Here is a 13,173-nt window from a genome sequence, read left to right on the forward strand (position 1 = left end):
TAAGTGGTGTGTATGGTGGGGTGGTTTTATAGGCACTGAGAAGGGAGTAGCAAAAAGGAGGCAAAGCTTGAAGTTCTCCAAGGTGGAGTTCTGGCATGGTGCAACGTCTTTATGGGCAGGTTAAGTATATACTTTTTAAAGGAGCATTAATTGCGTTGCTTAAGTATAGGACAGGCTTGATGGTTTCCATCAAGATTTTTATTTGGTTGAAAGACTAGAAATGCTTTGGAGAGCAACCTTGACTGCACAATCCTTGCTATCCATCTCTTGAGCCATGGAAGCAGTAAGTACTTGTAATTTTTCTAAGGCCATAGTAAATCAACTTGTCTTGCTTCCCACCTGACATGGATAGACAAATGTCATCTAATGTTCCTGTATCAAACCCATAAGTTCAGTTAAGGATAATGCATCTTTTAGGTAGGAAAAGGTAAGAGCTTTGTGTTTCTTAAAGGTGGAAGCCAAGTACCTCCACCTCTGCTTTGGTCTGCTCTGAGATGCACTAAAATGCAGGGAGCCTGTTTACTCTCTAAGGCAAAGCAGTGCTATCAATGCTGTGATTTTAATATGTAGACATAAACCAATAAGCTGTTCAGAAACTCTTTGTGGACTTGGGAGAGCTCAGCACAGTCCCCTACTGCTAATGTATTTGGCTCTGTTCTTAACAAATGGGGGTTAAGAGTGAGTCATACTTCACAAGATCTCTGCAAGCAGTTAAATCAGTCTATCAACTGAGTCTCTTCAATCACTTGGCCAGTTCTATGAGAAAAGGCAGCTCTAGCAATGAGATTTCATCCCCTACCACCCTGGGGGGTGTGGCACCCCTCCTCAGGGCTGCGTATGCTGCCTTAGGATCTCAGCACTTCAGAAAAATTGTCCTCTTGGTAACAAAGGTGTCTCAATGCAGACTCTGAGGTGCATCCACAACTGTGCTGGGAGGTACACAAGGCAGTGGCCAATCAGGGGAGGACAACAATGTTTTCATCTAGCTAGGTTATCTCAGTCAGAGTTGACACCGTAAGAGGTAGCTTCAGCTACTAAACTTTTCCGTTCCTGACCTAGATTCGTCATTCCAGGTATGCACAGAGCTCCGAGCATGAGGAAGTGCCCATCTTCCAAGAGCTGATGTGGAAACATGGGAGAGCCTCATGCCTCTTACAACTTACCTGAGGTCTTGATTTTTTATTTTTTTTTTAATTTAATGTCAGGTTCTTCACCCAGTCTACCAGTGCTGCCCTGATAATTGCTAACAACACCTACAGAACTCGTTTGTGCTGGAGGAGGCTTTTTAGCTCATGGCTGTCCACCACCTCTAGGAGCTTGGCTCTGTTTCCTGTAAGATCTTTCTGGCTCCTCTTCCTACAGCAGGTAAGTCTGGTGTTGAGGGCTGGTGATCTTGTCTCACGCCCCATGCAGGGCCCATAGTGTAGTTCTTCCTTTACATTTGTTCTTTCTAATCCAGGATGGTGCAAGGCAGTTTTTGCCCTTCCTCGTCATGGGTGTGGCCCAAGCTCCATCCATCCTAGCTTTGCTCTCAGCTATAACTCCAGGTAACTGCTGACAGAGACGGTTCCTTGGGTGCTGGTGAGGCTGCTGTGGCAGAGGCAAGTCTTAGGGGCTAAGGTCATGGTGCTGATGACTGTAGGTAAGAGAGTGATAAGGTCTGGGGAGAGAGAGGATGGGGAAGAAACCATAGAGCCCAGGGGCTATTTAAGCTGCTATGTCTGCAGCTAAAGAGGCCATGCATGTGGGAAGGAGGATGCTCGGTGAGGAAATGAAGCTGGGGAACATGAAGGGACACTGCAGTGTCCAGTGCCTGAGTATTAGGGATGATTGTTGGATGGTGACAAGTGGTTTGAGGGGAAGAACCAGAGTAGGACGAACTATGCTCCCCTGGTGCAATAGACTCCCTGTGTGGTGTTGCCATCAGAGATGGAATACGTGGAGTTCAAAGGGTCCTGGACATAAGAGGACAGGGTATAGAGTAGCATATGCCTCATGTTCTGTAAGCTGTACTTGAGGGGTACATTGGCATATGAGGAACATGAGGAAAGCTGGGGGGTGTTTGAAAAAGTACCAGGGCTGTAGAGATATATGGGGAGGCCTGAGGTGTGTACATGAGAAGCAGTGGAGACTATGGGATGCAGGAATGAACACATGTGGCACGGGAATGACTCCATGTGAAGCAGCATCCGTAGGTTTAAGAGGGGACGAAAGCTGGAGGCGGGGGCGGGGGGGGAGGGATATAGGGATGCACACTAGCTAGGATTGGGATCGTGGGTGCATGGGGAGTACCAGGCTGTGTGCAAGATCATGTGGACCTAAGTAAAGATCCAAACCCATCCGTGGCGAGTGGGGCTGTGCAGGGCCGAGGAAGTGCCGAGCGATGCAGTCGCGGTGCGGGCATGCACCCCGAGGGGGTGCAGCAGGAGCAAAGGAGGCTGTGGGGCCCTGAGGGGGTCAGTTCCAGCTGCCGGGGGGCTCCTATTAGTGCGAGATCGAGCTGGGGCAGGGTGCGGGTCCGGATAGCGTCACGGGTTTGGGTCGAGGAAGACTGGACCGTGCACACGGGGTGATCGCTGAGTCCCGGCCTCGGTCCGTCCCGCGGGACCGGCTTCGGGCGCGGGTTTGGTGTCGATCCGCGGCGCGGCCCCGCGAGGCGCCGGTTCCGCTTCCGGCGGGGCCGGGGCGGCGGGCGGGCGGCGGGGGAGGAGCCGCCGGAGTCCGAGCTTGCGCTCTGAAGCCGGGCGGCGCTGGGACCCGGAGAACAAGGGGCGCGGGGGGACCGGGCGCGGGGAGGCCGCAGCCGGGAGGCCGCAGCCGGGCCAGGGCTGGGGCGCGGGCGGGGGCCAGGCCGGGCGAGGGCCGAGCCCAGGGCCGAGGCGGCGACCGCCGGGGGTCGCGGGCCGCGGCGGGCCGGGGGCGGAGGAGGCGGAGGAGGCGAAGGCCTGGTGGCTGGGCAGGGGCGCCATGGCGGCGGCCGAGACGAAGATCATTTACCACCTGGACGAGCAGGAGACACCGTACCTGGTGAAGCTGCCGATCCCAGCCGAGCGCGTCACCCTCGGCGACTTCAAGGGCCTCCTCAACCGCCCCAACTACAAGTTCTACTTCAAGTCCATGGACGACGACTTTGGGTGAGCGCGGACCCGGGCCTGGCCTGCCGGGGACGGTGCGGGGAGCCCCCGTGTCCGTGCGTGGAGAGCGGCCTCGCGTGGGCCTCTGCGGGCAGCTGGGAGGTCCCCGCGGGGCGGGTGGGCTGCGCGGTCCAGCTTGGCGACATCCTCCCTTACACTGCGGGGCGTCGGGACCCCCGGGATGTGGGGCTGTCCCTTGGGACGGGCGGCCCCTCTCGTGCCCGGGAGGGAGCGGGGGGAAGGGGACGACCACGACGACAGCGCATCCATTCTCCACCACTGTTGTCCTGCCGGGGGGGGCAGGGATGGTGATTCCCTTGTAATCTGTCTAGGGGTACACACACTCTGGCGTGCACCCAGTCCAAGGGCGTATGCACCCCCAGTTATCTCAGCTGTGGCGGGGAAAGGTGGTGAGAGCCTTCATGCACCTTCCCTGGGACTGGTGGGCCCCATGTGTTGCCTCTGGGGACAGCTTCCCTTCCCCCATTTAGCTCTGGGGGAAGCTGCCCCCTGCTAATTCCTTTGTGGGGGGAGCTGGTGGTATCCTCCATGCCCCTTCTCTAACGTGGCACCCTTGTGTCTGCCAGAGGCACCTTGGAGGGGACCTTCACACCATCTGAGGAGAACCCAGTCTCACTCACCTGAGAGGGTGTCTCCCAGTACAACCCACCTTGAGGCTGTGTAGAAGTGGCACCTCCCTGCTCTCCTACTCAGGATTGTCAGTCCCCATTTAAAAGGCCAGGGCCACTCCTGCTGTGCCTGCCTGGGGCAGGAGCCCCTTGTTCTTTGTGCCAAGATGGTGTGGGATCAGTTCCCCCTCCATCAGTCCTTCCCAGGGAGTGGATCCAGGGACAGTTTCATTCTCCTACCATCCGTTTTGGGAAGGGCCATCCATTTTGGTATCTTTGTCTTCCACATCTTTGAGAAGAATGGGTAAAGGGGTCCAGCTTTCTTCTCTTCTGCCTCCATGGAGAAGGGAGTGAGACCTCTGCATGTGCTGCCTGTCTCTGAACAAGGGATGTGTACAAGACCAGTACCCATGTACACATCCCATTCATAATGTAAGATACTCTGTGCTCAGTCTCTGGGATGGGTCTGTGTAGGAGAGGAGTGCATCCCATCTCCTGTGAAGCAACTCTCTTCCGACACCAGTATTTTCATCGCTACTTTTGTGATACCCTTTGGTTCCTTTCATCATATGTGGCTGGTAGGAGGTATGTTCTGTTCCTTGTTTGGATGATTGTACCCCCATAATCTTCTGGGGAGCTTCTGCTGGCTCCTGCCTTTGTAAAACTGGTGACTGTTCATGTAAGTAAGTACTGTGTGAAGCCAAATCTCTGTAAGACCCTTTGTCCCCGCTGTTTTGTCGAGTTGTCCTACCTCTGATTCCCCTCTAACCTTTTGAGGACCTCCATTTCCATTCTGGGAATGTAGTTTCCCTTGTCTTCTACATCATGTGCACTTGCAGCCCAGAAGGCCAATCAGATCCTGGGCTGCATCAAGAGAAGTGTGGTCAGCAGGGCAAGGGAGGTGATTCTCCCCCTCTGCTCAGCTCTGGGGAGACCCCACCTGGAGTACTGCGTCCAGTTCTGGAGCCTCTATTACAAGAGGGATATGGATGTGCTGAAATGTGTCCAGAGAAGGGCCACGAGGATGATCAGAGGGCTGGAGCACCTCTCCTGTGAGGACAGACTGAAGGAGTTGGGGCTGTTCAGTCTGGAGAAGAGAAGGCTCCAAGGTGACCTAATTGTGGCCTTCCAGTATCTGAAGGGGGCTTACAAGAAGGCTGGGGAGGGACTGCTCAGGATATCAGGTAGTGATAGGACTAGGGGGAATGGAATGAAGCTGGAGGTGGGGAGATTCAGGCTGGACATGAGGAGGAAGTTCTTCCCCATGAGAGTGGTGAAGCCCTGGAATGGTTTGTCCAGGGAGGTGATTGAGGCCCCGTCCCTGGAGGTATTTAAGACCAGGCTGGATGAGGCTCTGGCCAGCCTGATCTAGTATGGGGTGTCCCTGTCCATGGCAGGGGGGTTGGAACTAGATGATCCTTGTGGTCCCTTCCAACCCTGACTGATTCTATGGTCATGTGACCCTTCACCATTCCTGGCACCTTGATGTTTGAAAGAGTTGCATGCCCTGGGTTTTTTATCCCTCTCTGAAGATTCAGTGTTTACAGTAGGTCTTGCATATGGAGACTGGGACTGCAAAAAGCTTTCAGTTTTTTAGTCTTCCTAGTGTCGTCTTATTGTGCCAAATACCTCCCTAGGCTGCGATCTTGGCTTGTACTCTGTGTGGAACAGGGCTGGGCCTGTTCAGGGCTTGGATGGAGATCCATGTGGCTGTCTCAGCAGGGGTGCTCTGCCCTCTGCAGCTAAGTTATCCCAGTGCCCAGGTTCCCGTTAGCTTGGGAGGTGCCAGCTTTCAGATGAGGCTTGAAATTTGGAGTCACTCCTTTGACCACAGTCTGGGACGCTTTGCCTCCCTAAATTCCTCCTGACCCAGTGGAGAGCTTTAGTCTTCAGAAGCTTCCCCGTTCTCTCCAGGCAAATAGAATTCTCCAGCCCTCATCTTCCATAAAATTTCCTCAGCGATATCAGTTGTCTGTGGATCATTTCTTGTCCCTCAGCTGCTGAGTAGTGTGGGTGCTATGAAACAGCTGCCACTCTCTGTCTTGGAGGAGACCATCTTCATTGGTGGGAGAAATGAATTCTCCGTGTGTGCTGTTTGTAAACAAATGCTTTGGGATCCTTTGAAATGTTCTTGAAGAGAATTCAAACTTGTCTTAAATGAAACATTGCCATGTGGGTGTGAGAGTGTCTGTGTAACTATAAACAAAGTTTAGTAATAAATAGCAGCGTTGAGAAGAGGGGTCTGGTGGCAGCAAAGTTCTGTGCTGTGTCTTTTTATCCTTCTCTCTTTCTTTAAGGCTCCACAAGAGGAGGCAGATGATAGATTAATGAAACTCAGTGATAAAGTAACATAGGGAATTGTTGCAGATGCTGGTAGGGAGAGGGGAAAATCTCTCAGGAACTCCTGTGTTTACTTGCCTTAGAAATGCACGGCATGAGATTTTTGTTTGGATCAGTTCAGCTAACTCTTCTGGGAAGAGTGAACCTCTCTGGAAAGGAAGGTGCTGCCTAGAGTGCACCTAGAGGGTGAGAGGCTGCGTGTGGGCAGCCTGTTTCTTGGCCAAGTCCTGTGTGATGAGTTGGAGCAGCATGTGGCAAGGCCTTACGTAGAACAGAGGGGAGAAAACCTCATGGTGCTACTGTGAATGTCCCATCAGGAAGGCTGTCTTTGCTCCTTACCAGAGAGCAGGAAAATGTTCTTGATGGTTGGGTAGAGCATGTGAGGGAACAGTCAGGGCAGTCCATCTTCAGCCTTTTCTCTGAGAAGCCATGGAGCCCCAGGCACCACTTGAAATAGACATAGAATGATAAGACTTGTGGAATCATTTAGGTTGGAAAAGACCTTTAAAATCACTGAGTCAACCAAAATATTTCATGATCCCTGTTAACTGGTATCTAGGAGAGAGCAAGCCATAGGTTTGCAGGGAGAGGCAGAGGAAAGGACAGGAGGCACCTTAGTTGCTTGACTGTAAATGCTTGGGCAATTAATGAAAATCAGGAGGAGATTAACAATGGCTGTAACTACATGCTGCATGCCAAGGAAGGGTATTGCACTCTCACAAGTGTCTCCTGGTTCCCTTCTCTCAAGATGCCCTCTGCCCAGCTTGGGGGGGATGGCCTGGCTTGGGCTGAGAGTTTCTGAGCTGGGCTGTTTTTGTCAGTTGGGTAGTGTCCAGAAGTAGTACCCAGGGTAAAGCCTCTTTGTGAAGAGGACAAGTTGTTAACAGTGGATGGCCTCATGGCAGCTGATCAACCAAGAGGAGACCTGCAAATATGATAGCTCATGCTTTTCATGAGCTATTGGACCTTTTCTTGGATTCTTGTGGCAAAAGAGCAAGTTCTCTCATCTCTTGTTGTTGTTCCAGGGTCAGGTGAAGCAGGACACGGTCCAGCATTTCCTCTCATCCCTGTTTCCCAGACTGAAATTTGTTTCTCCCTCTTTTTTCTAGGCTGTGGATCTCCAGCCTAGCATTCCCTTCAGCTCACCCCATCCCCAAGGCAGTATTCGAGCTGCAGTCTTAGTGTGTGGGATTTTTCCTTCTTTTGTTTATCTTGTTAATATTTGTTTGCTCTGAGAATCAGGGCAAGCAATGGAGCAGCTTCAGTGTTTACATCTCCTTGGAAATGGGAACTGAGGCTCCCCTGGGTGTCTGTGGGCTCTGCCAGGAGCTAATCCTAGTCAAAGTTTTTAGCCTCAAATTAATAAGAAGACCCAGAATGGTGTCACCTCTAGGTGGGAAGGAGAAGAAATGAGATTTCATGTACTTGGTCCTGGGGAGAGCAGCTGTGAGCAGCAGGGAGGCTGCAGGGTTTTGTTGCTTGGTCTACCCAGCACGTAGTGGGCTACATACAAATCGAGAATCCAGCCTGAGCCCAGTGGTGTGGATCAGTGGCACAATGTGCAGGTATTTGTTGGCTTTGTGCATTGCTAATCCCTGAACTGGATATGTGTGGAGGAGCTAAGCAGACCGATGGTGGAAGCATGGCAGTGCATAGATGCGGCACACTCTTCTGGGACCTGAGATACTTTGCGTGGATCCGCCTCGCTGTGAAGTGTGGAATTGCCTTCAGCCTGCTAACTTCACCCTCGTTAGAGAAGGAGGGGTTGTTTTGTACTGCATCTTGAGGCTTGGTTCAATATTCTACAGGTGAGGTCTGTGTGCTGGTTAGCAGGAGAGCCTTAGGTCAGTGCAGTGCCATGACTGCTTGAGATCCATGTTGCCCATGAAGCTACCTGCAGGGTTTGGAACAGACTTTGTCATTTCTGGTCTTTTTTTGTTCCTAACCTAAAAGGGAAATTCTACCTGTTCTCACGTGCCTTCTCTTATCCACTCGACACTGTGAGCTTTGTGGGCAAATGTTTATGTGGATCTTAGCATGGCAGAGCTCTCAGTTCCACAGAGGTGCTGCAAGAACAGTACTGTAAGTTCTTCAGGGCAGTTTGGAAGGGAATGTTTGTGCTGATGGTCTGTGGTAGCTTGTAGTATGCTGGGGCATGGACTTCAGTGATGTGCCAGGTGTTGCCTCCTGCCTGACTCCATAGTGAGACATGTACCTGCCCCTGGGCAGCATGGATCTTCTTGCCAGCCAGGTTGGGTGCACGCTTGCCCCATCTGAGCTGCAGGTTTGGCTTTTGCTCTGCCCAAGTTACTGGTACAACTCTGAGGATATTTTAACATCAATTGAAATGTGGTTTCACTTGGCTTGTGTTTTGCTTGTATTTGACACTGCTCTTTCTGTCAGTTGAAAGGTGTTCCCCCAGGAGCATGATAAAGTTTGTATTGAACTTTTCAAAGCCGTTTCAGTTAAAGGAATACAATTTGTGCATCCAGGTAAGTCCTCAGCACCTGCCTGAAGCTTCATCTCATCTTTTCCTAAATTCTGGAGTGCCTGAAAATCTGAATTGCTGCTGCCTGTGGAGAAAGCACTCAGGTGGTCCTTTGGTTTGTCTCCACTTCATGTGGCCACCTGTCCTCTTCCAGGATGGAGAGCAGAAAGGCCCATGACTTCTGTGAGGGGACCACTCCTCCCTCTCCATCTCTCACCTATTGGTGCTGCACTGCTGGGAGGACACCAGCGATTCGAGGTACAGTTATGCACCCTGTGATAGGACAAGGGGTAATGGATATAAACTACAGCACAGGAGGTTCCGCCTCAACATGAGGAGGATCTTCTTCGCTCTTAGGGTCACAGAGCACTGGAACAGGCTCCCAGAGAGGTTGTGGAGTCTCCTTCTCTGAAGACTTTCAAGACCCATCTGGATGCATTCCTGTGACCTGTGCTAGATTCTGTGGCCCTCCTCTGGCAGTGGGGTTGGTCTCAGTCTTTGGAGGTCCCTTCCAACCTCTAACATCCTGTGGTGCTGCTCCTCCCACCGCTGCTGGTTTCTCTCTCTTCCAGGTCTCAATTCCAATTTTAACTTCAGAGCTGTGGTGAGCGATTCCTAGGTCTCAACTGTCAAGTGAAAATTGGTAATCAACTAATCACTACCCCAGTATCTAATCCAGACCTGCTTAATTATCACCTGCTCTCCAGAGGCAGGTACAAGGCAGAGATTAGGGCAACACTCTGGAGGCAGAACAAAGCAGGCGCTGCTGGAATTCCCAGTGCAGGGGTCAGATGCTGTTGGTATTTGGCGACCTCATCTCCTGCACATGTGCATGGGGAATGCGTTGATGCTCACTGAAAGGCTGAGTGATTTATTTTTACTGCAGGGTCTTTTTGAAATTGATGCCAGCAGTGACTGTCCTTCTGGCTGGAAGTGTTTGGAGCCAGGGAAGGCATCCTAAACTTAATAAACAGTGTCAGTCCCTGAGCAGTGGTGAGCTGCTGGCATGGTGCCCCTGCCTTTCCTGCCAGCTCTTTGTAGCATTGAGTTGGGGGAATTGCTTTATTTTGATTTTTTCCAAACTGTATTTTTGGTTTTTGATTTTTGAATTGTAAACTCTGCTGTCTGCAGAAGGCCTTTACTTGTCCCATGCACCTGGTGGAGAGTGCTTCCGTGTCGGCATGGATTTCATGCAGGGACATGTTGGCAAGAGGTCTGTGAGCAAAAAAGGGGCTTCCAAAACTGAATGTGACTCCCTTGCATGCTCGCATCCTTTGTGCTGCTCTGCTCAAGAGACAGCATTGGCCTGGCTGTGAGGTGACCATTACTTCATCTTCTGGCCAATCCCTGTCCCTTCTGTGTGGAGGGCAGCATTTGGCCATGTGAGATGCCTCAGCACCCCGTCTCTTGTGCTCCTTGTTCCAGAGGATGTGTGGTTCCCTGCCTGCTCGTGTGAGGTTATTTTTTGGATATTACTGCAGCCTGTGCCTCTGTCTCCTGAACTGCTGAGGCTTTGGCAGAGCTGCTAACCACTGTCTGCGCTTGTGGTGGGAAGTTCCTGTAATGCTGCCTGTGCTGGGGGGTGGCCCTTCAACGCTGGAGCTGATCCCGGCTGGAGCTGCTGCCGGAGGCTGTTCCGAGTGTCGTGGCGGCAGTGGTCGTGGTGGTCTGCAGCAGTGCCAGGGCTGGGGCACGGAGGGAGAGGTTTCGTTGATGGTATTTGCTCCTTGCCTGGGCTGCATTGTCTGCGCCTGGCAGTGTGTGTCCTGCTGTTCAGACCCAGCTATTATGGACTCCGTAGGTGCTTGGCTTTCTGTGTTGTGGTTGGAGCTGTGCTCTGAAGGCCACATTGGATGGCAGTCACTGCCTGGTTTCTTTGCCCAGGGGTGGTGTTCGGAAAGCCAAGTTGGCCAAATTGGGCTGCAGACCAATTTCCCTAGGGCCTTGTCTGTACTACGCAAACAATGAAGCTTTACAACAGCTCTTGAACTTGTTTGCAGCTAGAGCTGGTCAGAAATATTTTCTGACTTGATGTATTTTTCTCCCAAAATGTGGTCATGCCTTTGAAGCCAGCATTATGTGTGTATATGTATATATATATATAGGGTTTTTTTTGAGAGAGATTGTTTTCAGTTATGTTTTTGATGGAATGTTTCTTAATGTTAAGACTCTCTTATCATCTCTAGGGGGAAAAAAAAATAGAAAGAAATGTCAAGAAACCTTTGTCCCTCCATGAGAATGCAGCTGTTCTGATGCAGTTCTGTGTTTTGAAATCATCTGGAGGTCCCCCAAATTCCTGCACAGAGCAAGAACCCACCTCTACATCTTGGAAAGTGCCATGAAGTAAATCTCTGTGCTCTGACTGTCTGGTGCAGCTGTGCTCCAGTATAGTTCAGGCTCTGAGTTCAAGGCCAAACACCATTAAAACTGGCTCATAAACCACAATAATCTGGGTTGTGACCTGATCATCATTTGTTGTTATGGGATGACATTGTTGGCCCTGCTGCTCACTCTTCTGGTTCATGCTGAAATACAACTTTGGAGAGTTTCATTTAGAATTTGGCCATTCCCAAATCCCAGACCTTGGTTTACCTACAGAGTGGGTGCTGGGTCTTCTGGGTGGTGGTGTAAGGAGTGATGTTCCTTCCTGCACAGCTATGATAAGAGCAGGACAGGCAGCTGGGAAGGCAGCATGTTTTAATGGACTCTGAGAAGAAGTATTCTGGCTTGTAGGGATGGAGGCAGACAGCCCTGTCCTCCTTCACCTGTGATTTCCCAACCTGATCTCCCACCAGGCAGAGACATGCACCTGGGTCTGCAGCCTATGTGGTCTGAACTCTTGAAGCTGGAGGTGGTTGCCACCCTCCATTTGGGGATGCTCAGGGAAGAAGGGCACTGCAAGTATAAGCAAAGAAAATCTGCTTTCCCCTGCAGCTTTTCAGCTGCGCAGATGTTTGTCTTTGGTCCTGTCTCAGGGTGGGTGTCAGGCCCTCCATTTAGACTTGAAGCTGTATATACAGAGGTGTAGGCAGCATAGTTAAAATTCCTGAAGTCCTTTTTGAGCTCATGGCACTTAAAGTGGTGGGAAGCATCTTGCACGTCTGTGTAGCAGTTGCTAAACTGTTCTGAGCTGAGGGTATCTGCTGTAATGAAGTGCTACTCCTCCACCCTCCACTGCATCCAAATAGATACAACAATGTTGTGGTTTAGGATATTTGATCTGTGTAAAAGCCCGTGAAGGGGAGCTGGGCTTGCAGAACACAGCAGAGCCTGAGCCTGCAGGAAATTGCCTTCATGTTGTTGCCCCAGCTTTGCACCGTGCTGCACATCTGATGAGGCAGCAGCCAGGGCTGTGTGTTTTTGGTGTTTCCTATTGATTTCCTCCTCTCGCCATCCCTTGTTTGTTATTCAGAGCTTGGCCTTCTGACCTGTGCTGGCTGGATGGTGGTTTTCCAGAAGGGGGATGTGGCACCACGTGGCTATGTTACTGTTTGTCCCAGTGGCAGCAGCTGGCAAGTTAAAACTTAATCCTGCTGGTAGCTGCTGTTGGGAATTTTTTGGGGCCAATTCCCTTTGTGAAGGCTTTGTGGAAGGCATTGAAATAAGGTACAAATTTGGGATTTAGTCTAATCACTGTGACTTTGCTTTGTCCATGTGCTTATCTGTGTAATGCTATAGTGTCCGTAGGAGCGTATGTGAGCTCTTGGGCCATGAATGTCACTGCTTCCAAGGGATTTCAGCTTGCAGAGCTGAAAATATTGGTATCTCCCTGAGCCACTGCTCTGCAGCTCTTGATTTCACTTGTTTCCATTGATGTATTACTGCTGTAGCACTAATAGTGAGCCCAACTAGCAATGTGCTGGAATCCTCAGGGGGCTTTGGCAAGCAGAGATGCCTGGTGCTGACCTTCCTGTGCCGTGTAATCCTGTATTGCAGTGGAGTGTTGGGACTGTTGTGGTTGTGTATCAGTTATTTATTAAAGGAGACATACCAGAGGCATTGTTTTTCCAGTCAGATAGCTATTGAAGGCAACAGAAGCAGGATGTGGATACCCTGTTCCATTAAGCCCTCTGTGTTGATTGTCCTCTCACTGGGGCATCTCTCCACGTGCCTTGTTGGATAAAGTTTGCTATCTTGTGAGAACTGGGGAAAAAGAAGATACAGTCAGTGGTGACTGAGCTGCTGGAGAGGAAGCCTGTCCTTCTGGTCCTAGCTGAGGATGTGAGCTGAAGTGGGGAAGGCTTCCTCGCATGACTTGGAGCAGAGATCCATTTCTAGGAGACTTGGCACTGGATGCTGTGTGAGAAAGCCTTTGCTGGTTTTTGACCTACCCCTACGGTTTGGAGAGGAATTTATTTGCTGTGTGGCCTCTGATTGCTGGCAGCTGTCTCTCTGATAGGCTGAGATTTCAGGGTTCTGAGTAAAAGAGGCTGTGGGCTTTTCCTTATTTTCTGATGGCTGGCAGCTCCTGCCATGCTCAGACTGGTTCTGCAGACACTGTGATGTTTTGGGGGCTCTGGTTGTGCATGGATTTGCATAGTGGGGAAGCTGGTGCCAGCACGTGACCCTGCCTGCTCACTGA

The 13,173-nt window shown here is 51.1% G+C and overlaps 1 protein-coding gene across 7 annotated transcripts in view; it reads left to right on the top strand.

Annotated features, from left to right (window-relative positions):
* The first annotated feature begins 2,930 nt into the window (after positions 1 to 2,930).
* Positions 2,931 to 13,173, top strand: part of DVL3 (dishevelled segment polarity protein 3) — a 33,531-nt gene continuing 23,288 nt past the window's right edge. For all 7 annotated transcript variants that reach the window (XM_054166414.1, XM_054166412.1, XM_054166417.1 and 4 more), the window contains exon 1: positions 2,931 to 3,134. In XM_054166414.1, coding sequence (XP_054022389.1) covers positions 2,968 to 3,134 — 167 coding nt within the window. In that variant the 5' untranslated portion in view covers positions 2,931 to 2,967. The remainder of the gene's footprint in view (positions 3,135 to 13,173) is intronic.

This window comes from Dryobates pubescens, chromosome 13, assembly GCF_014839835.1.
Source record: "Dryobates pubescens isolate bDryPub1 chromosome 13, bDryPub1.pri, whole genome shotgun sequence".
In the NCBI taxonomy this organism is placed as follows: domain Eukaryota; kingdom Metazoa; phylum Chordata; class Aves; order Piciformes; family Picidae; genus Dryobates; species Dryobates pubescens.